Source organism: Dipodascopsis tothii, assembly GCF_038497935.1.
Source record: "Dipodascopsis tothii strain CBS 759.85 unplaced genomic scaffold V1510scaffold_54, whole genome shotgun sequence".
In the NCBI taxonomy this organism is placed as follows: domain Eukaryota; kingdom Fungi; phylum Ascomycota; class Lipomycetes; order Lipomycetales; family Lipomycetaceae; genus Neoaidaea; species Neoaidaea tothii.
Window position 1 is genome coordinate 22,060 of NW_027118038.1, and position 25,982 is coordinate 48,041.

The 25,982-nt window shown below is 67.5% G+C and overlaps 16 protein-coding genes across 16 annotated transcripts; 10 read left to right on the forward strand and 6 right to left on the reverse strand.

Moving 5' to 3' along the window:
* Positions 1–302: 302 nt before the first annotated feature.
* Positions 303–1,714, forward strand: V1510DRAFT_423961 (uncharacterized protein). Its single transcript, XM_066935017.1, has one exon. The coding sequence runs from the start codon at positions 413–415 to the stop codon at positions 1,535–1,537; it is 1,125 nt and encodes a 374-aa protein (XP_066786460.1). The 5' UTR covers positions 303–412; the 3' UTR covers positions 1,538–1,714.
* V1510DRAFT_423963 (Mis6-domain-containing protein) lies at positions 1,627–4,338 on the reverse strand. The gene is made up of 3 exons (XM_066935018.1): positions 4,166–4,338; positions 3,428–4,081; positions 1,627–3,397 (listed from the first exon to the last, which is right to left on the reverse strand). Exons 2-3 carry the CDS (start codon positions 3,841–3,843, stop codon positions 1,729–1,731), a joined length of 2,085 nt encoding a protein of 694 aa, XP_066786461.1. The 5' UTR covers positions 3,844–4,081; positions 4,166–4,338; the 3' UTR covers positions 1,627–1,728.
* A 23-nt stretch (positions 4,339–4,361) lies between these two features.
* On the forward strand, positions 4,362–4,810 carry V1510DRAFT_423967 (uncharacterized protein). The gene is made up of 2 exons (XM_066935019.1): positions 4,362–4,473; positions 4,506–4,810. The coding sequence occupies exons 1-2, from the start codon at positions 4,383–4,385 to the stop codon at positions 4,655–4,657; spliced, it is 243 nt and encodes an 80-aa protein (XP_066786462.1). The 5' UTR covers positions 4,362–4,382; the 3' UTR covers positions 4,658–4,810.
* On the reverse strand, positions 4,641–5,430 carry V1510DRAFT_423968 (histidine phosphatase superfamily). Its single transcript, XM_066935020.1, has one exon. The coding sequence runs from the start codon at positions 5,329–5,331 to the stop codon at positions 4,753–4,755; it is 579 nt and encodes a 192-aa protein (XP_066786463.1). The 5' UTR covers positions 5,332–5,430; the 3' UTR covers positions 4,641–4,752.
* A 147-nt stretch (positions 5,431–5,577) lies between these two features.
* V1510DRAFT_405305 (uncharacterized protein) lies at positions 5,578–6,174 on the forward strand (the record flags this gene model as incomplete). Its single annotated transcript, XM_066932330.1, has 1 exon — positions 5,578–6,174. The coding sequence occupies one exon, from the start codon at positions 5,578–5,580 to the stop codon at positions 6,172–6,174; it is 597 nt and encodes a 198-aa protein (XP_066786464.1).
* Positions 6,175–6,180: 6 nt separating this feature from the next.
* On the reverse strand, positions 6,181–8,324 carry V1510DRAFT_423970 (carnitine O-acetyltransferase). Its single transcript, XM_066935021.1, has 2 exons — positions 8,087–8,324; positions 6,181–8,053 (listed from the first exon to the last, which is right to left on the reverse strand). The coding sequence occupies exons 1-2, from the start codon at positions 8,114–8,116 to the stop codon at positions 6,221–6,223; spliced, it is 1,863 nt and encodes a 620-aa protein (XP_066786465.1). The 5' UTR covers positions 8,117–8,324; the 3' UTR covers positions 6,181–6,220.
* A 288-nt stretch (positions 8,325–8,612) lies between these two features.
* V1510DRAFT_423971 (uncharacterized protein) lies at positions 8,613–9,670 on the forward strand. The gene has a single exon (XM_066935022.1). It carries the CDS (start codon positions 8,702–8,704, stop codon positions 9,389–9,391), a length of 690 nt encoding a protein of 229 aa, XP_066786466.1. The 5' UTR covers positions 8,613–8,701; the 3' UTR covers positions 9,392–9,670.
* Positions 9,655–10,940, forward strand: V1510DRAFT_423973 (uncharacterized protein). Its single transcript, XM_066935023.1, has 2 exons — positions 9,655–9,853; positions 9,884–10,940. Exon 2 carries the CDS (start codon positions 9,884–9,886, stop codon positions 10,919–10,921), a length of 1,038 nt encoding a protein of 345 aa, XP_066786467.1. The 5' UTR covers positions 9,655–9,853; the 3' UTR covers positions 10,922–10,940.
* Positions 10,941–11,425: 485 nt separating this feature from the next.
* V1510DRAFT_370913 (autophagy-related protein) lies at positions 11,426–12,559 on the forward strand (the record flags this gene model as incomplete). Its single annotated transcript, XM_066931459.1, has 2 exons — positions 11,426–11,689; positions 12,218–12,559. 2 exons carry the CDS (start codon positions 11,426–11,428, stop codon positions 12,557–12,559), a joined length of 606 nt encoding a protein of 201 aa, XP_066786468.1.
* V1510DRAFT_423977 (Fcf2 pre-rRNA processing-domain-containing protein) lies at positions 12,536–13,480 on the reverse strand. The gene is made up of 2 exons (XM_066935024.1): positions 13,182–13,480; positions 12,536–13,025 (listed from the first exon to the last, which is right to left on the reverse strand). The coding sequence occupies exons 1-2, from the start codon at positions 13,452–13,454 to the stop codon at positions 12,660–12,662; spliced, it is 639 nt and encodes a 212-aa protein (XP_066786469.1). The 5' UTR covers positions 13,455–13,480; the 3' UTR covers positions 12,536–12,659.
* Positions 13,481–13,834: 354 nt separating this feature from the next.
* On the forward strand, positions 13,835–14,904 carry V1510DRAFT_423979 (histone-fold-containing protein). The gene has a single exon (XM_066935025.1). The coding sequence runs from the start codon at positions 13,971–13,973 to the stop codon at positions 14,817–14,819; it is 849 nt and encodes a 282-aa protein (XP_066786470.1). The 5' UTR covers positions 13,835–13,970; the 3' UTR covers positions 14,820–14,904.
* Positions 14,844–16,960, reverse strand: V1510DRAFT_423981 (uncharacterized protein). The gene is made up of 4 exons (XM_066935026.1): positions 16,664–16,960; positions 16,524–16,563; positions 16,394–16,433; positions 14,844–16,359 (listed from the first exon to the last, which is right to left on the reverse strand). Exons 1-4 carry the CDS (start codon positions 16,794–16,796, stop codon positions 15,037–15,039), a joined length of 1,536 nt encoding a protein of 511 aa, XP_066786471.1. The 5' UTR covers positions 16,797–16,960; the 3' UTR covers positions 14,844–15,036.
* Positions 16,961–17,657: 697 nt separating this feature from the next.
* V1510DRAFT_370902 (uncharacterized protein) lies at positions 17,658–19,872 on the reverse strand (the record flags this gene model as incomplete). The annotated part of the gene is made up of 3 exons (XM_066931458.1): positions 17,658–18,753; positions 18,786–18,885; positions 18,918–19,872. The coding sequence occupies 3 exons, from the start codon at positions 19,870–19,872 to the stop codon at positions 17,658–17,660; spliced, it is 2,151 nt and encodes a 716-aa protein (XP_066786472.1).
* A 367-nt stretch (positions 19,873–20,239) lies between these two features.
* V1510DRAFT_423987 (signal recognition particle, SRP9/SRP14 subunit) lies at positions 20,240–20,849 on the forward strand. Its single transcript, XM_066935027.1, has 3 exons — positions 20,240–20,347; positions 20,418–20,490; positions 20,524–20,849. Exons 1-3 carry the CDS (start codon positions 20,318–20,320, stop codon positions 20,808–20,810), a joined length of 390 nt encoding a protein of 129 aa, XP_066786473.1. The 5' UTR covers positions 20,240–20,317; the 3' UTR covers positions 20,811–20,849.
* Positions 20,850–21,327: 478 nt separating this feature from the next.
* On the forward strand, positions 21,328–23,561 carry V1510DRAFT_302379 (inheritance of peroxisomes protein 1-domain-containing protein). Its single transcript, XM_066930690.1, has 4 exons — positions 21,328–22,075; positions 22,108–22,191; positions 22,223–22,711; positions 23,186–23,561. The coding sequence occupies exons 1-4, from the start codon at positions 21,741–21,743 to the stop codon at positions 23,460–23,462; spliced, it is 1,185 nt and encodes a 394-aa protein (XP_066786474.1). The 5' UTR covers positions 21,328–21,740; the 3' UTR covers positions 23,463–23,561.
* Positions 23,562–23,839: 278 nt separating this feature from the next.
* On the forward strand, positions 23,840–25,717 carry V1510DRAFT_370893 (uncharacterized protein; the record flags this gene model as incomplete). The annotated part of the gene is made up of 3 exons (XM_066931457.1): positions 23,840–24,237; positions 24,269–24,447; positions 24,477–25,717. The coding sequence occupies 3 exons, from the start codon at positions 23,840–23,842 to the stop codon at positions 25,715–25,717; spliced, it is 1,818 nt and encodes a 605-aa protein (XP_066786475.1).
* Between the last annotated feature and the right edge of the window lie 265 nt (positions 25,718–25,982).

Below are 25,982 nucleotides of genomic sequence, written 5' to 3' on the forward strand. Positions count from 1 at the left end.
GAGCGCAGGCGGTCCGGGCGCCAGGCGCGCGCCGTTGGCCGCACCCTGCCCGCCCGTGTGCGGCTCGCCAGAGCCAGCAGCGGCCCGCGCGGCGCGGTTCGCTGTTGTGATTACATAATATAGAGCGTTTTGTTATGTCATATCTGCCCGGCCTGACGTCAGCACATTCAACACCCATACTAAACCCTAACTCGCGGAGAACATTCGCGAAGACTCGAGAGTCATCAAGCCCTAATCGGGTGATAGCCGCCTTCGGCCTCCGCCTTATATTTTGCTCCCAGAAACAGCCCGTCGATCATAGAACATACGCGAATATATGGTATATCAGCGTGCGATCTGGCTATAAACAAGACCACTTCACTCTCCAATATACTGGATTACACACCACATTCACTGAGTAATAATTACCAACATGGTTAAAGAAACAAAGCTATACGATCTGCTGGGGGTGTCGCCGACCGCCTCGGACGCCGAAATCAAGAAGGGCTACCGCAAGGCCGCGCTCAAGTACCACCCCGACAAGGCCGGTGACGACCCTTCTGCGGCCGAGAAGTTCAAGGAGGTCTCGCAGGCCTACGAGATCTTGTCCGACGGCGACAAGCGCACCATGTACGACCAGTACGGTCTCGATTTTGTGCTGCACGGTGGCATTCCGCAGGACGCGTCCGGCGGTCCCGGCGGTCCCGGCGGCATGCCCGAGGGCATGGGCGGCTTCCCCGGCGGCTTCAGCGGCTTCCAGCAGGGCGGCCCTGGCGGCGCCAAGACGTTCCGCTTCTCGACCGGCGGGCCTGGTGGCGGCGGCTTCAGCGGCTTCACGCCCAACGACCCGTTCAACGTCTTTTTCTCGTCCTTTGGCAACGATCCCGACCTTGCTGGCCTCTTTGGCGGCGGCGGTCGCGGCCCCGGCGGCGGCGGCGGCGCGCGCTTCAGTACCAACGGCCACCCGTTTGGCGGCATGGGCGGCATGCCCGGCGGCATGCCGGGTGGCATGCCCGACATGGAATCGCCCCGTGGCGAGAATCCTGTCTACACGGTCAAGCTCCAGCTTAGCCTCGAGGACCTTGCAAAGGGCGTCACCAAGAAGATGAAGATCAACCGTCGGCGCGCAGGCGGCACCGAGGAGAAGATTCTATCGATCACCGTCAAGCCCGGCTGGAAGGCCGGCACCAAGCTGACGTACGCCGGCGAGGGCGACATCCAGCCCAACGGCCGCCACCAGGACGTCGTCTTTGTCATCGAGGAGAAGCCGCACCCGGTGTTCAAGCGCGACGGCAACAACCTAAGCATGGAGCTCGAGCTCACCCTCAAAGAGGCCCTGCTCGGCTTCTCCAAGGTTGTCAGCACAATCGACGGCCGCAAGCTCAAGATTGAGAACAAGCAGCCGATCCAGCCGGGCCATGTCATCCGCTACCCCGGCCAGGGCATGCCCATCAGCAAGTCGCCCGGTACCAAGGGCGACCTCGAGATCATCATCAAGGTCCGTTTCCCCAGCTCGCTCACCGAGGCCCAGAGATCCGAGCTCGAGAAGGTTCTGTGAGCGCTGCCACAGACACGCATTGGCAGCCAGCGGCGGGCCACATCTAATGAGTAACGAAAGGAGCTGCAAAGCTCTTATAGAAAGGAGTCTGGTGTTTTGTTTGCATAGAACGTAAAGTGTACATTATTGTCATCATAAAAAATACATTAAACTAAAATATGTCCCAATTCCAAAAAACACCCCGTCGCGCATCACGACCGCGAGCCGGCAGCCGCCGTTTTGCCGAGAAGTGATGTCATGGACGCGTAGAGCAGCTCACACACGCCTCCATAGCCGTGCTTCTTGAGCTCCTCAAGCAGCCGCAGGCGGAAGTCTGCGAATGTCAGCTGGACGCCCCCGGCCTTGGCGTTTTCGTTCAACGACGTCGATGTGATGGGGCCGCTGTGGATGCGCTCGAGGCCCATAGCCGTGCGCTCGATCGCGCGCAGGGTCTCGAGAGCGATGGGCGCAAAAAGCGCGCCCTCGGTGATGCCAAACATGGCGTTGAAGTTGACCATGATGGACATGTCCGTGTAGCCGGTCGTGATCTCGCGACGGATGCGATCGATCAGTCCGGCGTCGATGCCGTAGCCGGTACTGCCCTTGTCGCTCGAATTGAAAGCGCGGTGGCGCCAAAGCAGGTTACAAGTATCCATGACGTAGCCGTTGTAGACCGACACGTTACGCGACGAGGCCGGGTGCGACGTGAATATGGGCTTGTAGCGCGCGATGACGGCGCAGACCAGGGACAGCAGGACCGGATCGAGCGAGAAGATTGCCGAGGTGATGACGCCGGGCGGCGGCAGGTGGATCATGGCAAACGTCGTGTGCAGTCGGGCTGTGGCCAGAAATCGGTAGAGACCCAGCACGTATACGGCGGCGGTCGAACGCACGCCGGCGGCCGCAACGCCGCTGGTCGCGAGTAAGTTGAGCATGGTCGCGGCCGTCGGCGCGATCTGGCTGCTGCGGGCGTCCTCGGACGGCACACTGTCCCAGTTGCGCAGCAGAGACTCGACTGTGCTGAAGAGGGCTCCGCAGAACGCCGGATTGATTTCGGATCTGGCGCCAGCGGCGTCCTTCTGGAACGCCAGGTTGACTAGCGGCTCGATCAGACCCCGCAGCGAGTCCCACGCCTGCGGCGGCGCCAGCGCCACCAGCTTGAGCACAGTGTTGCGGTAAACGATGCCGTCCCAATTTGGCAGGAACTCGGCTGCCAAAAAGTCCTGGGCTGACACCATGAGCTCGCGACAGTACGAGGCCAGGTCGAGTGACTGCGTGAGCAGCACGCCGAGTGCGCTGTCGGCGTTGCTGGTGGCCCGGACCTGGTCCTGAGCGGCCTCGCGGTCGATCGCGAGCGCGTCGCGCAGCGCACACGCCAGAAATGTATCCAGTCGCACCCACGCGTCAGCCGACGGTCGCAGAACGAGTACCTGGTACAGCATTCGCTCGCCGCGGAGCGCGCAGCCCATCTGGGCGGGCAACTCGATGCGCTCGATTGTACGTGCCAGCACCGACAGCGACACCACGTCGGTCGTGCTGACGGCTGAGCTGCTTTCGGTGCCACCAGCCTGCGGCAGCAGTCGTCGGCGCTTGGTGCTGACCTCGCGCTGCGGGTACGCGCTGACGGTCTTGCCGGCGACCTGCTGCAGATGCGTGACCAGGGCTAGAAACGCAGGGTCGGGGTGCTTGAAGAGCGACGCAGACACCCGCAGAAACGGGGTGTACACCAGGTCCGGGTAGTACTCCTTGTAGAGCGCGAGCAAGCCGGCCAGGTGCTTTGATTCCTGGTTCCGGTTCTGCAGATCGAGCACGTACTGCACCCGCCACGGCTTGACGTCGCGACGGCTGGTCGTCAGGAAGAGAAGGTGGCAGATCCAAGGTCTAGGTCAGTACAGTCTCGACAGGTAATACCTGAGAGTCTCAAAGCCGAGAAAACTGAACAGGATGCCGTAGACGCTCTCGAGAGCGGCCCGGTCGACCATGGGATACACGCAGACCAGCCAGCGCAGCAGACGGACCTGGACGGGCATGTCGACGCGGCCGCGTCCAGAGCCGAGCGAACCCACGATGCGAATGACTAGCTGACGCGTAACGCGTGTGGTCGGTAGCAGGACCTTGATGATCTGGACGAGTACCGAGACCCGCAGACGCGACGGAGTCGTCAAGACCCGCACAGCCTTTTCGAGCGCATCCGCGGTGAGCCCTTCCGAGGGTACATGGGTTGTCAGGGTCGATATCAGGTCGAGCGAGTGGCTCTTGGTGATGCCGGTCTCGAGACCGTCCAACAGGCCGTTGAGTGCCTCGTCGACGCGTTGTCGGCGATCCATGACGTGCAGGCAATGCAGCTAACGTCAAGGAGCCAGACAGCGTGTGGCAGCTGTGGAAGCGTGAGCTGACCGGGGGATCGTCGAGACCCTGAAAACGCGGCGTGCTTGATAGATGTTTGATTCGTGCTACAGCAGACCGGAACGGCAGTTCGCGCACGGCCCGTACTCCTGAGCAGCGAGATGCCCCTCCTCGCAGTCGTGATTGGTCCACACGGGTGTCCGACGGTGTTGTTGGGGCCTGGGTGTCAGAGTTGTTTGGTAGGAGTAGGTCAGGCGGCGCGACGTCCGCGGCGGTCGCTGCCGTCCGCACAGCACCACGCACCCGCACAGCGCCTCTCCCCAGAGGCTCCGCGCAAAGCACCGCCGAGCGTCCCGCTTCCAGCCCTCGCCGCCGTACGTACCTGGGTGCGACCGTGTCGTGTGTGCTTCCGCGCGCGTGTTTTGACTCCGAAAGGGGAAATTACCCGGCACATGGGCGGGCCCGATAAATTTGCACATCGCCCCCAGCTATCCTCCAGCTCGCACGCTACACCGCAACAATGGCTATGGGACTCCTGAAGCAGCTCAAGTACAAGTACTACGTCACGCTGCCGCTGTACATGCTCACGCGCGGCGAGCGGATTGTGCTGAGTAAGTAGGGCCGGTGGCGCCACTGACCGCAGACGCCTTCTTCTTCCTGCTCCTGGCGATGCTCTTCACCGGCGTTTACACGTACTTTCCGAACCACCTGAAGGTGGTCGCGCACCGCACGTACTATTACTACGCTGGCGGCGACGCCGGCGACGAGTCGGACGCGCTGCTGGGAATTCTGTGAGCCGGGCTCGCAGAACAACGGATGTACATTAGTTGCCCGAGGGCAGGGACTTAATCACATTATACGGCTGCGGCCGATAGGGACTATCACATTGGCTAGACGCCATCAGCGGGCCCGGCTGGCCCGACGAGGTGGTCGTGGTTGTTGTACACGAGGATGGCACCGGCGCGGCCGTCCGCGGCCGTGTCGACGACTGTGACGGACGTGTTGACGGGCAGGCTGCGGAAGTGGCGCTTGGTGCTCGTGGCCAGCGTCTTGGCGTCGGGCAGCGCGAACCCGTCGAGGGCGAGCTTGCCGACGGTGCCGTGGATGGTGCCGCCGTGGGAGACGACGAGGACGCGGCGCGCGCCACGCTTGGCTGCGGCCGCCACAGTCGCCAGCCACGCGCGGTGCGTGCGCTCCCAGAATTCGTCGTGGCGCTCCTCGCCGTAGGCGGCGTCGCCGCGCATGGCGTTGATGTGCAGGCCCTCGGCAGCGCCCCAGCCGCGCTCGCGCCAGAGCGGGTCGAGAAGCAGCACAGCGTGCGCGCGCTGGGCGTCTGTCAGGACCAAGTCGCGCGTCTGCGTGCACCGCGAGAGGTCCGAGCTGACGACGAGGTCGGGCACGTAAGCCTCGAGCGCCCGGGAAGCTAGCCTGGCCTGGCGCCGGCCCTCGGCGTTCAGCGCGGTGTCCATCTGGCCCTGCACGATCCGGTCGACGTTGTGCTGGGTCTGGCCGTGCCGGACGAGCACGACCCGGACGCGGTCGTCCGGAACGGGGCCGGCGAGAAGGTGCTGGAGCGCCATGGGGGCGTGCGGCGCGGCGGGCGCGGCTAGAGGCGGCGGTGTGGTTACCCGGCCCTCGGCGCACGGCCTTACCCGGCGCGCGAAACTCCCAACCCGAGCGGCGCAGAAATTTTCACAGCCAGATCAATACTCGCCATGGCCGGACGCAAGCCCCAGAAGCGGTCGGCAAAGCCGCTGCGGACGTCCAAGAAGAAGCCGATGGTGCTCGGCAAGCCGCAGACAGACGCCAAGTCGCGCAACGTGGCGTCAGCCGCGCTCCCGCTGGCGTCGGCGGCGCCCAAATCGGCGTCCAAGGTCACCAAGACCGCGCAGCGCAAGAAGAAGACGCACACGGCGCTCGGGATCATCGCCAAGACGTCCAACCCCCGCAACAAGCCCGGCCGGACGTACTCGGCCAAGGAGCTGGGCGTCCCGGAGCTCAACACGGCGCTCAAGCCGGCCGGGCTCGTGCGCACGCGCGGCAAGAAGGGCAAGGTCTTTGCGGACCACGCTGCCATGGAGCGGCTGCTGACGTCGGTCACGGCGACCAACGAGGGCAAGCTGGCGACCAAGGTCGAGCGCGTCAAGATGCTCGAGCAGGTGCGCGAGGCCCGGCTCAAGGAGATGGAGGCCAAGGAGCAGGCCAAGCGCGACAAGGTCCGCGACAAGATGGACGAGCTCAAGCGCGTGCGCAAGAGCAAGAAGCCCGCGGCGGACGAGGGCCCCAAAAAGAAGGCGGTGCGGTTTGTGTAAGATAGCATGCTACGTGCGGTAGACGAATCCATTCATTACATACGATCTACAGCTTGGCCTTGATCTCGAGCTCGGTGCTGAGCACGTCCGCAAGGTCGTCGGCGGCCTGGCGCATGCACTCGGCCAGGCGCGCGCTGCCCTGCTTCTTGGACACGACGTTGAAGTTGAGCCAGTCGCCGTTGACCATGTACGCGACGCCAAAGCCGTCGTCGATGACCTGAGACCACCCGTAGCCGTTGAAGTACTCAGACGAGAGCTGCGACGTCGACAGGTACCACGAGCTCGAGTACGCAAACGCGGGGTCGGTGAAGATCGCCGGCACGGGCTCGCCCGGCTGGATCAGTTTCTTGAGGCCGAACATGTGGCGGTCGACGCCGAGCGCGTTCGTGGCCGCGCCGATGTACTCGCCGTGACCGGCGAGCGCCTTGCGGAACGCCTCGATCTTGGCCTTGGTCGACGCTTGGGGGTCCTCGAACGCCTTGACGTACGCCACCACCACGCTCGACACCGTCCGGCACGTCTCGGTGCGCCCGAGCTGGAACTGCCGCGTGGACGCGCTCTCGTACGTGGGCCGGCACTGGCCAAAGAGCTTGTAGTATCCGAGCTGGATGACCATCTGCGCGAAGCTGTCGGGCGAGCACCGGAACTTCTTGATCTGGTTCTTGCCGTAGCGCGTGTAGCGCAGCACGGCGAGCTCGTGCTTGCCGATCTCCGAGGCAAAGTACGCCTGGGCAGCCGGCAGCGCCTGCGAGACCTTTTCCGAGAGCGAAAAGTCGAGCGCCACCGGCTCGGGCACGCCGCCGGGCGCGTCCGGCGTCTTGGCCAGCGTGTTCTTGGCCAGCACCGTGCAGACGTAGTCGTTGAGCCGGCACGTCGGCGTGCCGTCCATCATCGAGTGCTCGCCCATGAAGCCAGACACGCCGTTGTCGCAGATGATGAACTGGCACGGCTTGTCGTACCACCGGTTCTGGCCGTCGCCGTGCCAGAAGTTGTGGGCGCGCTCCTCGAGCGTGGACGGCGTCGAGTCGTCGAGGCAGACGACGAAGGACGAGGCCTGGATGGCGCGGATCGTGTCGCGGTTGGCCGGCTCGAGCTCGGTGTAGACGGCCGCCCACGTGTCGCGGTTCTCGGCGGTGAGGGCGCCGACGGGCGGGCCCTTGGCGGTGCCGGCGGCGGCCACGACCTTGTCGAAGACCTGCTCGAGCTGCGCGGTCGACAGCCGCTGCCCGTCGACCTCGTGCGGCACCTTGAAGAACTTGTTCTTGCGGATCACGACCAGGTACGCGTTCTCGGCCTCGGGAAACTTGTCCGAATGGTCCTTGCCGGCGGCCGGCACGCGGCACGCGTTGAACATCCACTTGTAGCTGTCCATGCACATCGCCAGCTTGTTCTTGCCGAGGTACTCGGGCTCGAGCGTGCCGGCGTCAACCTCGGCCTTGAACTGGAGCGCCGCCGAGACGATCTTGGCGGCGCGCTTCGGGCCGGTCGCGGCCGACCGGTCGTCTTCGTGCGCGTAGAAGTAGCTGACGTAGGGCACGACCGGGTCGCGGTACGCCATGTACGCGGCCTCGTTCCACCACTCGGCCAGCCAGTTCTTCATCCCGGGCTGGCCGGCGCGCTGGAGCAGCCGGTCCTGGAGCTTCTGGGCATCGCCGGCGAGGAACTCGCGCACGGCGGACTCGGACCGGGCCATCTCGTCGGCGCTCAGCAGCGGCCGCAGCGACTGGATGTACCGTGGCAGCGTCTGCTCGAGCGTCGGCACCGGCAGCGCCGGCAGCGAGGCCTGGTACTTGAGCATCGGCGGCGTGCCGGCCGGCGCGGTCGCGGTCGACGACGCGGCGGACATCGCCCGGACGGAGGACTTGGAGGCGCGGGTCATCTGGCGTCAGAGCAGCCGGCAGCGGGCACTTACGTTGAGAGCTCGCAGCTTGGAGGAAAACATGGGGTCGGACGTGGGCGAGCGGACTCGAACAAGGGCGGATCACACGGTAAACAAGAAGCTTGGGAGGAACCCCGCGCCGAAATATAGCACGGGCAGCACGGGCAGCCCGGCCGAGGCGAAATATATACACGGTCGGCGCTGCCACGGTCGCCGCCGGCGACGAGTCGGCGATCTGCCGAGGCGCTACAGGACAGTCATGTGGGGTAGTCGGTCCGGGAGAGGCCGCCAGGTCCCGCCGCTGGATTGGGACGTCAGAGCGCCGGGGCCGCCGCGTGACGCTTGTGCCGGCTAGCGCGGGCCGTGTTGGGCGCGGGGTAGCCCGAGTCCGGACCGGGTCCGGGCCGCGCGCCCGCGTTACCCGGCAGCCGCAGCGCCGGGCCGGCCGTGCGCGCCGCACGGCGGGCGGGTAACGCGGGCGCCGGGTAAGCACTGCGCCGGGTAACCCTTCGTGCGGCGCAAGATCGACGCGCGCTCCCCTCCGTCCCCAAAATGGTCGCTGTCGACAAGTGGCCGGTCGACCAGGAGACCGCGCTGTTCAAGGCGCTGTGCCGGTGCAAGCCGGTCGGCCCGGTCAAGCATTTCGCCATGCTCGCGATCCACCAGATGGTCAACTCGCCATCGCTGCCGGACGCCGTCTACCTCTCTCCCCAGGACATCTGGACCAAGCTCGAGGGCCTCTACAACCTCGAGCGACTCGACGAGCTGTCCGAGCGCGACTCGGAGGACGACGACGAGGACGATGACGGCGATGACGATGACGACGGCGATGACGACGACGGCACGCCTGCCGCCGACGAGCGCCGCCGCGTCGGCCGGCCCAAAAAGGTCGTTCCCGACGAGGAGCTCCAGATCAAGGAGCGCGGCGACGCCGACTCGCCCCAGCTCTTCAGCGAGTTCTACCTGCCGTGGGGCGAGTACGGCGAGATCATGCTCGAGCATGCCCAGGCCTCGGGCAGCCGCGACACGTCCCCGGCCCAGATCGACTTGCCGTTTGACCAGAGCAACACGGCCGGGTCACAGCACAGCGACGACGACAGCGTGGCCGACGACGACAAGGAAGAGACCCCCGACCGTCGCCGGCCGGCGCCGCGCAGCCGCAAGCCGGCCGCCAGCCGCGCGCGCAAGCGCCGGGCGGACGACGAGGACGAGGACGACAGCGACAAGGACGAGAGCTCGCCGAGCGTGAGCCGGAAAAAATCCAAGAGCTCGCTGACGGGCACGACGACGCGCAAGAGCGCCGCCCCGCGCCGCAGCTCGCGCCAGAGCCGGCGGTAGGCGGGCGGCGGCGAGCCCGAGCCGCAGGCGCGCAGAGGGCTCGCACAGCGCGGCGGGTCCGGCGCTGGTCCCGGGTCCGCGTGCCTATGCCTGCGGGTCCGCGGATCCGCGGGTCCGCCGGTCCAGGTCCGCCTTGTCCGCCGCCGGTCCGCCGAGTCCGCCGCCGGTCCGCAGGTCCGCCGCCGGTCCGGACCAGCACTGGCCGCCCGCGTCCAGCATGTATATTAGCGGCGCGGCAATTGTCGCGCCAGATGGCAGCAATCCTAGCATTCTTATCAAGCCCCTATGCAATTGCCGTCGCCAGTCGCCGGCACGTAGATCGAGCGTAGAGTTCAGAGGCAGAGCTTCCCGATGCAGATCTGCTGATTAATCCCAGCGACTCCGCTCAGCCAGGAGATCTCAGCGAACCCAGATCTCAGCGAATCCAGCGACAGACCAGCAGACCCCGGAGACAATACAAAGGTACGGCCGCGGTGGCCAGAGCTGACGCAGATGCGCGCGGTCGATCTCAAAGTCAAGGCCGAGATAGGGACGCCGGCGTCGGCGCTCTACGTCAACGAACACGCGGCCGAGCCGCGCGACCCCGGCGAGGACGAGGCCGTCGTGCGCGTGCACGCGTTCGGACTCAACCGCATGGACATCATGCAGCGGCAGGGCCAGTACCCGCTGCCGCCGGGTGCGCCGGCCACGCTCGGCGTCGAGTTCGCGGGCACGGTCGTCCGGTTCGGGCCCAAGAAGCACTGCCATGGCGACCATCTCGAGGAGGGAGACAAGGTGTTTGGCCTCGTCGTGGGCGGCGCCTACGCCGAGTACGTGACCGTCTCGCGGTTCCTGCTGGCCAAGTACGCCGACTCGGCCGTCAGCTTCGACGACATCGCCGGTGTTCCCGAGACTTGGTTCACAGCCACGCAGGCGCTGCACATGATCGCCGGCGTCGAGGAGAAGCGGCCGCAGAGCGTGCTGGTGCACGCGGGCGCGTCTGGCGTCGGCATTGCGCTGATCCAGATCGCCAGCCTGTACGCGGACGAGATCTTTGCGACCGTTGGCTCGCCCGAGAAGGTCCAGTTCGTCCAGTCTCTCGGCAAGAGCGTCGGCGCCAAGGTCACGGGCATCTGCTACCGGACCGAGGACTTTGCGGATGTGATCAAGGCGGCCACGAACGGGCGTGGCGTAGACGTCGTGGTCGATTTTGTGGGCAAAGACTACTTCACGCGCAACATCGACGTTGCTGCGGTCGAGGGTCGCATCGTCATGCTGTCCCTGATGTCGGGTCGCGAGGTCTACGGCGTCCAGCTGGGGCCGCTGCTGTACAAGCGGCTGCGGATCGAGGGCTCGACCCTGCGGGCGCGGCCGCTCGAGTACCAGATCCGGCTGAAGGACACGTTCACGCGGGCCGTGTGGCCGCACCTGCAGTCGGGCAAGTTCAAGAACCCGGTCGATAAGGTGTTTTCGTGGCACCAGGTCGACAAGGCGCACGAGTACATGGAGTCGAACCAGTCGACGGGCAAAATTTTGTGTTTGGTAGACTGAATTGATGAGCTGTTGAGTGGCTGAACGTGGCGGGGCGGGGGAGGGGGGAGGCTAGTGGTCTATGCAGCCCCGTGCTGCTGGCCGTGCGGCCCGTGGCGCTGCCGCCCAGCGGGCTGTGGCGCGCGATACGAGCCGCTGCTGCCGCGGCTGCCCGTTCGCGAGTCCACGGCCGCGGCCGAGACCCTGCCCGCTGCGACATGACTCACATGCTGGCGGGCCAGCGCACCGCGAGCGCCGTGGCGCAGCGTACGCGCCGCCAGCGCACCGCGCCGCCGCATGCGCCACCGTGCACGCGCCACCACCGCGCCCACCGCCGACGCCACGCGCGCGATCTCGTGATGTTCCGGGTAACCAGGCAAAGTCCCAACCAGCTGGAAGCGAATCGTCATCGTCCACAGCGGCCTCCATCCAGACCGGCACTGAACCCCAACCGCAGCAGGTGAGCCGGCGCCGGCACCGGCGCCGTTTTCCCGACCACCGCTAACCACCAGCGCTTCCGGCCGTATGTTTGTGATCACGCTCAACCTGGTCCTCGACCGAGTGCTGCTCAAGGACATCCTCAAGGCCATCTTCTCCACGATCTTCTTCCACCGGCTGTTCACGTGCGTGCGGCCACTGATCCCGGCGCGCGAGATCCTCGATATCTCGTACCCGTGCGCCGACAATGCCGCGCTAGATGCCGAGATAGAGGCCCAGATAGCGCAGCTGATAGCGGCGCTTGATACGGCGTCGCCGCCCGCCGGCCCGCCTGGACAGCAGCACCAGGCCGTGCGGCGCACGCGGTACACGATGGCGGACTCGGGGCAGTTGAGCGAGCCGTCGCAGGCATCGCCGGCGTCGTCGTACTCGTCGTCGCCGCCGGCGTATGGGTTCACGAACCCGACGACCGCGTTCACATCGTCGCTGCCGTCGACGCGCGTGCCGCCGACGTTTGTGGGCTCGGCGGGCGCGGGGCTGGCGACGTCGCCGACGGCCGTGCGCCGGGCGCCGTCGCCGGCCCAGACGTACTCGTCGTCGGCCGGGTCGGCGCACGCGGCGGTCGTCGGCTCGGCGGGGTCGGCGGGGTCGGCGGGGTCGGCAGGGTCGGCGGGCTCGTTTGCGCGCAGTCCGTCGGCCACGCGCGGCCGCGCGCACGACGAGTGGGACGCCGACTACGTGAGCGTGACGGCCGGCGACGCGGTCGAGATCCCGGCGCCGCCGCTGACGTCGCTTTACCTGTCGCCGCAGACGCCCAAGAGCGCGACCATGTTTGCGTCGTTCCACACGATGTCGGCGACGGCGGCGGCGGCTGCCAAGGCCCGCCGCGGCGGCTCGTGGTTCAGCAAGGTCGCAGCCGCGGTCAACGCGGACGACGACGACGACGGCGACGCCTCGTGCTGGGAAAAATGGGTCATCAACCTCAGCGTGGTCTCGCCGCGAACCGAGAGCGAGCGGGCGCGCGTCAAGCGGTCGATGGAGAGCCAGGTGGCCGAGTGCGTGTTCAAGATCGTCGAGATCGCCGAGCGACGGAAGAGCCACATTCCGCCGATCACGACGGCCGAGGGCGACCCGTTTGCATGGCGCCTGGGCACGATCGGGCTCGAGACCGAGTCGGACGAGACCTGGGGCCGGGTGTTCAAGAAAATGCTGGCCGAGTAGGCCAGCGCATTGGTGTATGTACATAGAAATGGAGCGTGCGAGCGACCGGCGCGCGCCGCGGCCGCGCAGAGCCAGAGCTCGATGCGCGGATGCAAGATGACTACCGGCGGCTGCGCTGCTTGTGCATCCGGCGCGCGTGGTTGCGGCCGCCCGACGTCTTTGCCTTTTGGATCTCGGCGTACTTGCGCTTGAAGTACGCCTTGGCCTTGCTGTCGGCCAGGATCTCCTCGGCCAGCGTCTGCTTGCGCTCCTTCTTGGACAGCCGGGCCGAGAAGAACTCGGTGGCGCCCTCGACGATGGTGCCCGGCTGGAAGAACTCGGGCATGGCCTTGTCCTCGCGGCGGTAGTGGCGCTTGGGGTCGAGCACGTTGCGGAGCTTGAGCAGCTGCAGGTCGCGCTTGATCTGCGGCGTCACCTCGGTCTTGGGCATGTCGAACCACTTGGCACCGGCCGTGCTCTCGGCTTTCTATGCGGGTCAGCATGCTCGGGACGCGCGAGCGGCCGTGTCGATCAGGGTAACTATGACAAAACAAAGCTTTCATGTAGCGGCCGCGGACGGTAGATCCACGGCCATCAAATTTGGAGTTCTCATCATCTCGACGGCGCCGCGACAACGACTTACCTCGCGTTCGGCCTTGCGGACCTGGACCGGGTCGACGACGGGCCGCGGCACGACGGCGGCGGCGGCGGGCGGCGCCGTGGTCGCCACGACGGTGCCGTCGCGCTTGACCAGCGTCGGCGCCGGCAGCGCAGCGTCCAGCTTGGGCAGGTTGCGCCAGAAGCCGTCGGCGGGCTTGGCGGCTTCGGCGAGCCGGCCAGCGGCCTCGCCCAGGAGGGCGTCGATGTCGACGTCCTCGAGATCGTCCTCCTCGCGGGTGGCCTGGCGGGTACGCATGGATCACTGGGGAGCGGAAGAAAAATTTTGCGCTTTAAAGACGGGTCAAGCAGCGGGAGGTAGGTAGGGTTGGGCGGCCACGTCACGTGCGGAGGATGCCGCCCGCACGTGACCTGTACCTCCTCACGTGACGTAGCCGCTGTCGGCGCACGTGACTGTCGGGTAGTCGCCGCCCCTGCGCCGCGGGGCGGCGCGCGCCAACGCACGTCGCGCGCGCCCGAGACGGCAAGGTGCCGCCCGCGCGTGGCGCAGCCCGGCCGGGTCGCCCATCCCAGCCACGCGCCGCGCACGGCGTCGAAGGTCGACGGTACCCGGACCCACGTGACGGCGTTACCCGGGCATCGTGTGCGGCCACCGCCGAAAATTTGTCAAAAAGCGCACGGAAACGCAGCTATCGCCCGCAAGCAGCAGCCCTCGACTCCGTCCCCGCGCCCTCAGCGTTCCCGCAGCTCGCGCACAGTCTCAGCGCACAGGTGTCCCCAACGGATCCCAGCAGCCCCGTTCCGCGTGGCCAGGATGCAGAACAACCAGGTGCAATACGACAGCGTCCTCGAGTCCGGCGGCCACTACGGCGCGGCGTCCGCGGTGGTGGCGTCCGGCAACGCGCCCGCGCCGACGTTCGTCGGCGGCGCGTTCACAAACGTCGCCCAGGGCCTGGCCGGGCACTACCGCAGCATTATGATGTCCTACTGGCAGGAGACCATCAATTCGATCGAGCGCGACGAGCACGAGTTCAAGATCCACCAGCTGCCGCTGGCGCGCATCAAGAAAGTGATGAAGGCCGACGAGGACGTCAAGATGATCTCGGCCGAAGCGCCTATTCTGTTCGCCAAGGGCTGCGACATCTTCATCACTGAGCTGACCATGCGCGCGTGGATTCACGCCGAGGAAAACAAGCGCCGGACGCTGCAGCGGTCAGACATTGCGTCTGCGCTCCAGAAGTCCGACATGTTTGACTTCCTCATCGACATCGTCCCCCGCGAGGAGGCGACCGGCTCGGGCGTGGCCAACGGCGCGGCCAAGCGCCGGGCGTCGTCCGCCGCGGCACCGCCGGCCGCGTACGCGGCGCCGCTCGGCAGCGCGCGCGCGCCGGCCGCCGCCGTGCGGCCGGACCACCAGGTACGCCCGGACGCGCTGGCCGCTGCTCACACGATGCAGGACGACCTCCCGGACGACTCAGACGAGTTCGAGCCAGTCGTCGACGGTGTCGACGAGCTCAACCACTACCACGTCGGCGCCAGCGACGACGTGGACGACGCCGGCGACGCCTTCGTACAGTACCACATGCCGGCCTCGGGCGCGGACGTAATGGGCGCCGGCCCGGCCGACGAGAACCAGCTGGACTCGGTCTACGGCACGTACTAGCCGGCCGGCCGTGTGTACCATATGTTGTTTGTCTTATCTCCCACTTGTGAATTATGTGTATAATTAAATGAATTAGGTAACGGTGCGCTCATGGCCGCAGCGCGGCCCGCCGCCGGCAAGGCCAAGGGCAGCCCGGGCCGTGCCGACGGCACAACATAATCTACACTTTTGAGCTCGGCCGCCCAGCCGGGTGTACCGGCCGGCCCCGCGCCGGCGCTTAGAAGTGGATGGCCTTGGAGTGCGTGGCCATGGCGGCCTCCTTGAAGGCCTCGGACAGGGTCGGGTGGGCGTGCGAAGTGCGCGCGATGTCCTCCGACGACGCGCCGTACTCGATGGCGAGCACGCCCTCAGCGATCATCTCGCCAGCGTTGGGGCCCATGATGTGGATGCCCAGGATGCGGTCGGTCTCCTTGTCGGCGATCATCTTGACCCAGCCCTCGGTGTCGAGGTTGGTCTTGGCGCGCGAGTTCGCCGCGAAGGGGAACTTGCCGACGGAGTAGGGCTTGCCGGTGGCCTTGACCTGCTCCTCGGTCAGGCCGACCCAGGCGACCTCGGGGTGCGAGTACATGACCGACGGGATCGCGCCGTAGTTGACGTGGCCGTGGCCGGCTTGGATGTACTCGACCGCGGCGATGCCCTCCTCCTCGGCCTTGTGGGCCAGCATGGCGCCGAAGGTCACGTCGCCGATGACGCGGATGTGCGGGTACTTGGTGCGGTACTCGCTGTCGATCACCAGGCGGCCGCGCTCGTCCACGTCGATATCGATGTTCTCCAGGCCGAGGCCCTCGGTGAACGGGCGGCGGCCGATGGCGACCAGGACCACGTCGGCGTCGAGCGTCTCCTCCTTGCCGCCCTTGGCCGCGTCGACCTTGACGGCGACGGTCTCACCGGTGATCTCGGCACCGAGCACCTTGGTGCTCAGCTTGAACTTCAGGCCCTGCTTGGCCAGCGACCGCTGGATCATCTTCGAGATCTCGGCGTCCATGCCGGCGCCGACCGCGTTCTGGTACTCCACGACCGTCACCTCCGAGCCGAGACGCGACCAGACGGATCCCAGCTCCAGTCCGATGATACCTCCGCCGATGATGACCATCTTCTTGGGGATCTCCTGAAGGGCAATCGCGCCCGTCGAAGTCACAATCTTCTTCTCGTCGATCTCCAGGCCGGGGAACGGCGTGGCCTCCGAGCCGGTCGCGATGATGATGTTCTTGGCCTTGAGCACGGCCGACGGCTCGCCCTCGTTGCCGGTCACCTCGATCTCGTTGGCCGAGAGGAACTTGCCGGTGCCCTTGTAGTAGTCGACCTTGTTCTGCTTGAACAGCATCTCGATACCCTTGGTCAGGCCGGTCACGGCGTCGTCCTTGGCCTTCATGAACTGCGGCAGGTTGATGGCCACGTCGCCGACGTCGATGCCGCGCTTCTTGGTGTCGTGCTGGATCTGGTGGTACAGGTGCGAGTTGTTGAGCAGCGCCTTGGACGGGATGCAGCCGACGTTGAGGCACGTTCCGCCGGGCGGGCCACGCTTGTCAATGCACGCGGTCTGCGGTCAGCGGGCAATTGCGGCGGCCACATACCTTCAGGCCCAGCTGGGCGGCCTTGATGGCGGCGACGTAGCTGTCTCGTTAGATCGGCCCGCTGTGCACGCGCCCGGACGGCCGTCGGCCAAGCCAATTCGTCCGCCCGGGCCCGCGCCGGATAACCTACCCTCCAGGGCCAGCGCCAATGACCACCAGGTCGAGCTCGCCTGTATCGTCAGCACTCTGTCCGTGCGCCGCGGCCCGGGCTGCCCGGACCGCCCGGACCCGGGCCGCCTTCGCCGCCCGGGCCCCGTGCGCCCCACTTACTCTCAGACGCCATTCCGCGGCGGAACTGGAACTGGCCGCCGGCCATGGCGTACACCGGGCCGGCAACACGCTTCACAGACGAAGCACGAACGAACGCCGATCGCGACGACACGGACGAAAATGACTTCAGCATTTCGGATAGAACTCTGTAATCTCTGAAAGATTAGGGTGGGGGGAGAGGGGCGATGGATTGAGTAAAAAACTCGTTGCGAAGGAAGAATATGGGGGATATATCCTGAGGATTTTCAATCATGCGGTAGTTTTAGAAAATTTTGGATGGGTGCGCTTCGCTGTCGGAAGCCCGCATCCGCCAATCGCCACGCCGCATTTTTCGAGGTGGCTGCTGGGACTACGACACTCACTCAACAAGCGCACGCTGGGACAACGTGGGTCGGAGCGGAAGCCTGCACGGGTCCCAGCCCGCGGGCCGACGCGGATGTGCGCCCGAGAGCCGGGTCCGGGCAGGCGCGGCGCAGCGGGCGGTGGTGGTCTGGTGACGGGCACGGCGCGGCCGGGGGAACTGTGTAGCCGGGGGCGGGCACGGGCGGTGGGCGGTGGTACCCGGCGGTGTCCACGGGTACCCGCGGCGACGGGGCGGCGCAACAAGGCGCCGGTGGGTCGTATGGCGCCGCCGCGGAGGCGCGCGGCGGGAGCGCGGCGGCGGGATGTGGCGGTGCGCCACGCGGCGTGGCGGTGTGTGGCGGCTGCCGAGCCGGGCCGCCGCGCGCGGATCCCATCTGGGGAAGCTCCGAGCCACGGCCGACCCGTACCCCGCGACCCGACCCGCGCATTCAGGGGCTCCCCGGACTACAGTCGGTCCGGCCGCTGCCGGTCACCCGATGCGGTTGGCCCGCGGCGCTTCACGCCCGATCTACGGCTAGGCGGGCAGCCGCTCGCGGCCGGCTCGCGTCCGGTCAGCTCTATCGGCGCGACGCCATTGCTCCGGCTCGGTGCCGACCCGGCGGACGGGCGGGTTAAGGTCAGATGACGTGCATTATTCTGGCCGTGCGACCTTGTCGATGGTGTCGCACAGGACGTCGACGGCGGCGTCCAGGTCGGCCGTCTCGCGTGCGAGCCGCTTGGCGCCGCGCTCGTCGCCCTTCTTGGCCTTGTTCTCGGGCACGGCGATGTCGCGTAGCCGGCTCTTGAGGAAGAACTCGATGCCCTTGAGCAGCACGTAGCTGGCCTTGGCCCGGACCACGAGCTGCGCCAGGTCGTGGTCGCGCTCGAACGGGTCGCGGTCCTTCTTGTGCTTGCCGCACACGCGCGCCACCAGTGCCCGGAAGAACCGGGCCAGCCACAGGTTCATGTCGGCCGCGGTCGTCAGGAAGTTAACGTTCTTGAGCACGGCCAGGCCGAGGTGGCCCTCGGCCACGAGCATCGCGTAGAATCGCGCCAGGTTAGCCGCACGCGTGGGCTCAGCCGTGGCGCCAGCCCTGCCGTGGAAGCGCTCGTCGAACTCGCCGCCGTCGCCGTCGGACTCGCTGTCGGATCCGTCTGCGAGGCCGTGGTCGAGCTCCTTGAACAGGTCCCACAGCGCGAACTGGAACGTCATCTTGATCGAGTGCTGCTTGCAGAGCGTGCCGGCGACGAACGCGTAGTACGGGTTGAACGTTTTCTCGCTGCCGCAGCAGTGGAGCAGCACGCGGGCGATCTCGCGCTCCTGCACGCGCCGCAGCTTGAGCTTCATCAGCCGGCCGCACGCGTCGACGTAGTCCTCGGCGCCCATGATCGCCACAAAGACGGCGCTGCGGACGGTGGTGTTCATGCGCTGCTCGCGCGCCAGAGCCAGCCAGTCGGGCTCGGCCGTGTCGAGCAGCTCGGTCATGGCCGACGCGTCGGCGTCGGGCTCGTCGCCGTCGAGCGTCTTGTTGCCGGAGCCGGCCCACGCGGCGCCGACGAGCCACCACCGGCCGCGAGTCTCGACGTTGTGGATGTCGTCGAGCGTCACGCGCATGGCGTCCGCTGTCTTGACGATGTTGCCGAGATACTTGCGCATGCGCGTGATGGACTCAGTTGCCGTGCTCGACGTCGTCAGCCGGTTGTTGCGCAGCGAGGTCACGGTCTCGATCAGGAACTTGGTGCGGGGGCTGCGGTCAGCACGGTCTTGTCGACAGCTTACTTGACCGCTGTCGTCGGCAGCTTCTGTGAAGCCTCCTGCAGCTGCAGAATGATGTCCTTGAGCGACGACGGGTCGTCGTGGCGGAGCTGAGTGCCGCAGTCTGTTGTCAGAACGGTCGGCGGCCACACTTACTCTGGATCAGGCGCAGCAGCAGTTCCGTGTGCAGCTCGGTGATCTCCTTGAGGAACAGCCGAATGAAGTCATAGATCAGACCGCACGCGACCACCTGGAACGTGTACAGCTGACTGAGCAAGACCATCAGGTTGGCACACTCCTTGCCGCGGTCGGGGCTGGCGTAGAACTTGTCAAACTCGAGAACCAGCGTCTGCACAAAGTATGCGCCAAAGTCGAGGCCGACTCGACGGAACAGCGCGGCAACGAGCGCAGCGTGCACAATCACGAAGCCCTCGAGCAGCGTGGCGCGGCCGGCGGTCGAGTCGATGATCAGCCGGGCCAGGACCTCAGAGACCGTCTGGCGGGGATTGTGTGCGTAAATCTTGACGAGATCGTCCACTATCGAGCCGATGTTGGCCTCGGACAGGCGGTTGAGCAGACCCTGGCATTGTCTGCGCAGCCGGGTGACTTCTTCGGACTCGGACGACGCCTCGAGCATCTTTTTGCGGAGCGACGGCGGGATGTATTTGCCGACGGGCGCGGTCGTAGGTGGCACATACGGATTCTCTTTGACACGAGGCGTTTCCTCAGGCTCCTCGTCGCTGGCGCTCTGGTCGTCGTCGTTGTCGTCATCGTCGCCACCACGTTCGTCGTCGTCGTCTTCGTCGACGTCGTCATCGTCGTCGTCGTCGTCGTCAAAGCCGACGTCTTCGTCGTCATCTTCGTCATCTTCGTCATCTTCGTCGTCGTCTGAGCTGACCGCTGGAGCCTTGCCGGGGGCCTTGCCTTTCTTTGGTGCCTTGACCTCACTCTTAGCCTTCTTCGGCGCCTCGGCCTCGCTGTCGGTCGAGTCGAGGAAGTCAAAGTTGAAGTCGTCGTCCGAGTCGGCGGCTTTGCGCTTGCCCTTCTTCTTATGCTTGATTCCGAGCTTGTGCTCGTAGTATGCAATGTCGTCCTCATACCGACGGTTCATGAGTGGGTCGTCGGCGACGGGCCCGGAGTCGTCGAAGCCGTCGAACTCGTCGATCTCGTCGTCGGCGTCGATCTCGCGCCGGACCTTCTTGGCCGTGTGCTTCTCCGGTTTCTTGGTCTTGACCGGCTTGGCGGGCGCGGCCGGCTTCGGCGGGGCCTTGACCGGCGCACGCTGCGACGGCAGCACGTGCTTATGGCGGCGTGGCATGGATCTGACGGCGATGGTGAACTGTGTGCGGGCGTCAGACAGGTGCCGGCTCAAAATTTTCGCTTGGGACGAAGTGGTGCGGCTCGTGCGGCTCATGCGGCTGGATCTACCCCTGAATCGGTGGCGCGGACCGCGCGGCGGCTGTGCCACAAGCGGGCGTTGCCGCGGCACAAGTGAAAATTACTGGCACGCAAAAAAGTCCGCCAGCGACGACCAGCACCGCACGGAACGCGCACCAATGGATAAGAACCGGGTTTCAAACGAGCAGGTACGGCAAGGATCGATGGGCGCGCTACGGATGGCGAGCACCAGGCGCGCGGGCGATGCTGACGATCCAGTTCCTGGCCAAGGTCGAGGAGCTGTTCAAGCAGCAGTCCGAGCAGGGCTCGGTCTTCCTGCAACAGAAGCGGCGTAAGTACGAAGGCGCGGGCGCGCTGACGACAGTGACACCGCACGACGACGTGGAGCGCAGCACTGGCACCGCGAACCTGGACGACCAGCTGCCGGCGGCGCAGTCGGCCACGTACTCGGTGCTGTTCCGCGTGACAGACGGGTCGCGCGACAAGGCTACAAAGAAGAAGTACACGACCGTGGTCGCACCGGCCGATCTGGACGAGTACTGGAAGAAGTACTCGGAGGCCGTCAAGGCTGGCCTGATCGGCCTGAAAAAGAAGGAGAAGAAGAAGGCGCCGGGCAAGAAGAAGAAGGCGGGCAAGGCGAAGAAGAAATGATTGTAGCATAGAGAATCCATTACGAATCCATTACGACGAGCAGCTGACGGGCGCCCGCGGCCACGGCTGGACGCGGTGAGGCGTGCGTATGTGCGTGGGGCTGCGTGGCTGCGACGGCGAGTAACGGCCGTCGGCGGCCGGTGACCTGCGGCCGCAGGCTGTGGGCGGCGGGTACATGCGGGTACATGTGGCTACATGGTGCGGCGGGTTACACCGGCCGACCCGCCGGCGGTGGGCCGGCCGCTCTGGGTGGTGGCTGCCGGAGGGGGTTGCACGCGGGTCGGGGCGGCTACGTCACCGGGTCGGGCGCTGGCGGCCCAACCACCGTCCGCAGCCGGCACGGGTGCCCGCGCCGGCGCCGCGACACGCGCGCGCACCGGCCGGGCAGATCGGCGCGGCGGTCAGCCGCGGCCGGCCGGAGGCGGCGCGGCGGCCGGCCCGCGCGATGCGACCCGGCGTGCGGCCTGCCGACCCGTCCCAGCCGGTGCGACCCGCCCGACCCGCCGACCCGCCGCCAGCCAGGGGTCATCTGCACGTCGAGCCCGCCACCGTGCACCGAGCCGGCGCGCGTCCGTCGCCTGACCGTCCTAGCCGAGCCGCCTAGGCCCAAGACGGGCGTTCCACGCGCCTGCGCTCGCCCGGCGCGCGCAGCGGCCGTCGTCGCGAACCCTTAACCCACACTAGGGTCCGCGTCGTCGTCTCCAGCTGCCACCGCTACGCGCGTCCGAGCCAGCCGAAAGCCGCGACCGAGCAAGCCCTCCGACGTGCAGCCCCGGGCAACGTGTTCCACAGGCCGCGAAACAGAGTTCAGACAAGGCCCGCGGTCGGGTCGAGTCTTTGTCGTCGTTGTCCCCGGCAGGGCGCAACAAAGGCCCCGAAGGCCTCCACAAAAACAAGCCAAGCACCGAGCAGGCTGTCCCGCAGGCAAGCATGGACGACGACATGACGGACGCCGCGCCGGGCGCGAGCCCGTCGCCGGCCCCGTCGCCAGCGCCGACGCCGCCGCCGCGGACGCCGACGCCGAGTGCGGACTACTCCGAGTCGACGTTGTTCATGCTGTACGACTGCAGCGACAGCCGGGTGATGTCGTACACGGCGGCGCCGTCGTCGCTGGCGACGCTCGGCCGGTGGTCGGGCAAGCCGCCCGAGTCGCTGCGGACGACCGAGATCACGATTGCGCGCGGCCAGATGCAGATATACAAGATCGAGGCCCACAACGCGACGTTCCTCAAGTGCGGCGGGGTGGTGCACCCGCTGATGAAACGGTAGGTCGCCGGGCGCGCGGGGCTGACGGCAGGCTGCGGTGCTGGCGGACGACGCCGAGCCAGTTTGTGTTTCCGCTGCCGACCGCCGGCAAGTACTGGCGGGTCGAGGTGCAAGCGTAAGTTGCCGCCGGGGCGCGCTGACGCCAGCGACGACGCCGACCTCGAGCTCCTGCACACCGTGCTGCGCCAGTGCTGCAGTGTGGTGGGGCCGGACGGCCGGCCGGAGGACGCCGGGCCGGGTGTGGTCGGCCACACGGTCGACCTGGAGCCGACCAAGATCCCCCGCCGGCGGCGCGCGCCGTCCGACCGGCTGTCGGAGCGCCTGGGCCGGTCGCGGTCTAGCACGCCGCCGTGGCCGGCGGCCGTGCTGGCTGTGGCCGCGGGCGCGCGCGAGCCGGCCCGCGATGGCGCGGTTACGCCGCACAAAAACGATATATACTCGGCTGGCCTGGACGACGCAGCCGACCAACTGCCCGTGCTCAAGCGCCGCAAGACCTCGACCGACCAAGACACCGCGCCGGCCAGCCAGCAACAGACGCCGCCGGAATCGCGCGGCCCGTCGCACTCGCCCACACGCTCGCTCACGCACTCGCCCGACCCGATGATTGAACGGTCGGGGATGTCCTTTCTACTCCCGCACTCTGGCTATGGGACGCCCGCGCTGTACGACCGCCCGGCCGCGCGGCTCGCCCCGCCGAGCCCGCCGGCCGAGCTGCCGACGGAGGCTCTCTACATGGAGCCCGTCGGCGACGATCTGTTTGACGTCTCGTTCGACGCCGACGCCGCGTGCCTGGCGCCGCGCGCGTACCGGTACGTGTACGCCACGAGCCTGCGCACGGAACAGCCGACGCAGTCGACCCGGCCGCGGCCGCCGCGCGACCACGCGCGGCCGGCGCCGGACGACGACGAAAACACGACCGCGGTCTCGTCGATCTTCTCGGCGGCCGAGTCCGACTCGGACACGGCGTGCAGCCTGTCAGACGACGACACGCTGCGCGCCGCGAGCCCGCCGGCCAAGCCCGCCGGCCGCGGCCTGGCCGGCCTCTTTGGCTGGCCGCGCCCGCTGGCGCTGTTTGGCCGCGACGACCGCACCTAGCCCGTCAGCGCGGGCGTCTCACTCTCTACTTTCTCTCTGCTGGATTCCTCCTCATGCTTGTGCTTTTCGCGGTCCGCCGCAGCTCTTGATTGGCGTTGGGGACCTACAAGCCGCAGGCACCTGCGCGCTGCTTTTTGCTGTACTCTACGCGGCTGGCCCGGTGCGGCCGCGCCACGCTCCTTGACACTGGATGTAATGGTGTATAATACGTTCTCTAGACCTCGGAACACCCGCGGATGTTTGGTAGACTGTCGCACAGACGACGCGCGAGCCGGCTGCTTGGTACTGTGACTCGCGACTTACCGCTTCGAGCGACGTGTTGCCCACCGGTCCCGAGCGCCCCTGATCGGCGCGACTCAGTCGTGGGCCGGCGGCCCGACGCGGTCCGGCGCCGACGGCCGCGGCGCTGGCGCGGCGGCGAGCGTCTGGCGGCTGGCGGCCGGCGGCTGACCGGGCGCTGCGGCGCGGGCGCCGCGGCGCAGGCGCGGCGGCCCGGCGCGGTGCGCCGCACGGCGTGCGGCGCGGGCGGACGGACGCACCCCGCATATGACTAAGCATGGCGATACAATGACTAAGCCGACGCTGATCCCAAGCCGCTGCCCGGCCTCCACACGACCTGCATGATCTTCCGACGAGGCCTGGGGAGCCCGTATCGTCTCGCACACACCATGGCGCGCCAGATCAGCGGCGAAACCGGCGCCGTGCTCACCGTCTACGACGGCGGCACGACGCTCGCAGCCCTGCCCAAGGGCCACTCGTTCACCAGCAAGCTGCCGGCCGAGTCGGAGCTGCCGACGCCGTCGGACGCGGCCACGGCCGAGTCGACGTCGCCAGAGCTGTTCCGGCCGCGGATCGTGCGCGACGGCGCGTTCGCGTACGTCAAGCCGGCGAAGCACGACGCGGCGCAGGCGACGGTCGTGGCCGTGTCGCCGACAGCCATGCGCGACCTGGGCCTGGCCTGGTCCGAGGCCGGCACGGCCGAGTTCCGCGACTTTGTGATCGGCAACCGCACGTGGGCCGACGACGGCATCTACCCCTGGGCGCAGGCGTACGGCGGCTGGCAGTTGTAAGTGGGACGCAGGCGGCGCTGACGGCAGCGGCCAGTGGGCCGGCCAGCTCGGCGACGGCCGCGTGGTCACGCTGTTCGACGCGCCCGCGGCCGACGGCAGCCGGCTCGAGGTCCAGATCAAGGGCGCCGGCATGACGCCGTTCTCGCGCTTCGCCGACGGCTGCGCCGTGCTGCGCTCGTCCATCCGCGAGTTCCTGGTCTCCGAAGGTAGGTCGCCGGCGACCGCGCTGACGCAGCCCTGCACGGCCTCGGCGTGCCCACCACGCGCGCGCTGGCGCTGGCGCGGTTCCACAACGAGAAGGTCCTGCGCGAGCGCATCGAGCCGCGCGCCGTGGTCGTCCGCATGGCCCCGTCGTGGCTCCGCATCGGCTCGTTCGAGCTCCAGCAGTCGCGCGGCAACCGCCGCGTGCTGCGCGCGCTCGCCGACTACACGATCGACCACGTCTACGGCGGCGTGGACGCGCTGGTGCCCGCGCGCGCCGACCAGCCCGGCGGCAACCGGTTCCTGCGCCTGTACCGCGAGGTCGCCAAGCGCACGGCCGCGCTGACCGCCCAGTGGCAGGCCTACGGCTTCATGAACGGCGTGCTCAACACCGACAACGTCTCCATCGCCGGGCTCTCGATCGACTTTGGCCCGTTCTCGTTCATGGACACCTTCGACCCGTCCTTCACGCCCAACCACGACGACGGCCTGCTGCGCTACAGCTACCGCAACCAGCCCACCGTCATGTGGTGGAACCTGGTCCGCCTGGGCGAGGCCCTGTTCGAGCTCTTCGCGTCCGGCGACGCCGTCGACGCCGACGCCTTCTGCGAGACCGGCATCCCGGCCGCGAGCGCCGACGCCACCATCGCCCTGGCCGAGGGCTTCATCGAGACCACCGGCGAGGAGTACCGCGCCTGGCTGACCTCGGCCTACGCGGCCGCGCTCGGCCGCCGGCTCGGCCTGGTCTCGCCGACCGACGCCGACGCCACCGGCGTCATCCAGGCCGCGCTCGACCTCATGAAAGAGCACGAGCTCGACTTCCACATGTTCTTCCGCCGCCTCGGCGCCGTGCCGCTCTTTGGCCCGGCCGGCGCCGACGTCCCCGACGACGCCGTGCTCGCGCTCGTCCCGGCCGACCGCGGCATGGCCGCCCCGCGCCGCGAAGACTCCGCGGCCGCCGTCCGCGACTTTCTGCGCACCGCCTACCGGCCCCGCCTCGAGTCCGAGGGCTCCACGGACGACGCGGCCCGCCGCGCGCGCATGGACGCCGTCAACCCGCGCTTTGTCCTCCGCAACTGGATCCTCGACGAGGTCATCGACCGCGTCGAGCGCCAGGAGGACAAGTACGTGCTGGACCACGTCCTGTCCATGATCGCCGACCCGTTCCGCGACTCGTGGGCCGCCCCGGGCACCCCTGCTGCCGACGACGAGCGCCGCTTCCTGGCCGACGTCCCGCGCAACAAGGGCGGCATTATGTGCAGCTGCAGCTCATAGTTTGTACACGATTATACACGATTCACGACGTTGCCAGCGAGACGCACGCTGCGGCTGACCGCCGCATCATGCGCAGGCGTAGACACGTTGCCTGTGCGGCTATATGCCGCACGCGGTGCGGCTCACTGCCGCAGGCAGCTACCCCCGACGGAGTCGCCGCCGGAGGCTCGCTGCACCGCCCGGGTACGAGCCTCCGGCGGGGGGGGGGGGGGGGGGGGGGGGGGGGGGGGGGGGGGGGGGGGGGGGGCGCGGCGGGGGCGGGGGC

Coding starts and splice junctions, on each gene's coding strand:
- V1510DRAFT_423973 (XM_066935023.1), top strand. CDS start 9,884: ATGCGCGCGGTCGATCTCAAAGTCAAGGCCGAGATAGGGACGCCGGCG.
- V1510DRAFT_423971 (XM_066935022.1), top strand. CDS start 8,702: ATGCTCGCGATCCACCAGATGGTCAACTCGCCATCGCTGCCGGACGCC.
- V1510DRAFT_423977 (XM_066935024.1), bottom strand. CDS start 13,454: ATGCGTACCCGCCAGGCCACCCGCGAGGAGGACGATCTCGAGGACGTC. Junction 13,026..13,181: donor TCCGCAAGGCCGAACGCGAG/GTAAGTCGTTGT, acceptor TGACCCGCATAG/AAAGCCGAGAGCACGGCCGG.
- V1510DRAFT_423967 (XM_066935019.1), top strand. CDS start 4,383: ATGGCTATGGGACTCCTGAAGCAGCTCAAGTACAAGTACTACGTCACG. Junction 4,474..4,505: donor CGGCGAGCGGATTGTGCTGA/GTAAGTAGGGCC, acceptor CACTGACCGCAG/ACGCCTTCTTCTTCCTGCTC.
- V1510DRAFT_423968 (XM_066935020.1), bottom strand. CDS start 5,331: ATGGACACCGCGCTGAACGCCGAGGGCCGGCGCCAGGCCAGGCTAGCT.
- V1510DRAFT_423979 (XM_066935025.1), top strand. CDS start 13,971: ATGCAGAACAACCAGGTGCAATACGACAGCGTCCTCGAGTCCGGCGGC.
- V1510DRAFT_423987 (XM_066935027.1), top strand. CDS start 20,318: ATGGATAAGAACCGGGTTTCAAACGAGCAG. Junction 20,348..20,417: donor ACCGGGTTTCAAACGAGCAG/GTACGGCAAGGA, acceptor CTGACGATCCAG/TTCCTGGCCAAGGTCGAGGA. Junction 20,491..20,523: donor CTTCCTGCAACAGAAGCGGC/GTAAGTACGAAG, acceptor CGCTGACGACAG/TGACACCGCACGACGACGTG.
- V1510DRAFT_423961 (XM_066935017.1), top strand. CDS start 413: ATGGTTAAAGAAACAAAGCTATACGATCTGCTGGGGGTGTCGCCGACC.
- V1510DRAFT_423970 (XM_066935021.1), bottom strand. CDS start 8,116: ATGTTTTCCTCCAAGCTGCGAGCTCTCAAC. Junction 8,054..8,086: donor CCAAGCTGCGAGCTCTCAAC/GTAAGTGCCCGC, acceptor CTCTGACGCCAG/ATGACCCGCGCCTCCAAGTC.
- V1510DRAFT_423963 (XM_066935018.1), bottom strand. CDS start 3,843: ATGGATCGCCGACAACGCGTCGACGAGGCACTCAACGGCCTGTTGGAC. Junction 3,398..3,427: donor CTCGGCTTTGAGACTCTCAG/GTATTACCTGTC, acceptor GTACTGACCTAG/ACCTTGGATCTGCCACCTTC.
- V1510DRAFT_302379 (XM_066930690.1), top strand. CDS start 21,741: ATGGACGACGACATGACGGACGCCGCGCCGGGCGCGAGCCCGTCGCCG. Junction 22,076..22,107: donor GTGCACCCGCTGATGAAACG/GTAGGTCGCCGG, acceptor GGCTGACGGCAG/GCTGCGGTGCTGGCGGACGA. Junction 22,712..23,185: donor GGGATGTCCTTTCTACTCCC/GCACTCTGGCTA, acceptor CGTCAGCGCGGG/CGTCTCACTCTCTACTTTCT.
- V1510DRAFT_423981 (XM_066935026.1), bottom strand. CDS start 16,796: ATGCTGAAGTCATTTTCGTCCGTGTCGTCGCGATCGGCGTTCGTTCGT. Junction 16,434..16,523: donor ATTGGCGCTGGCCCTGGAGG/GTAGGTTATCCG, acceptor CTAACGAGACAG/CTACGTCGCCGCCATCAAGG. Junction 16,360..16,393: donor CCGCCCAGCTGGGCCTGAAG/GTATGTGGCCGC, acceptor CGCTGACCGCAG/ACCGCGTGCATTGACAAGCG.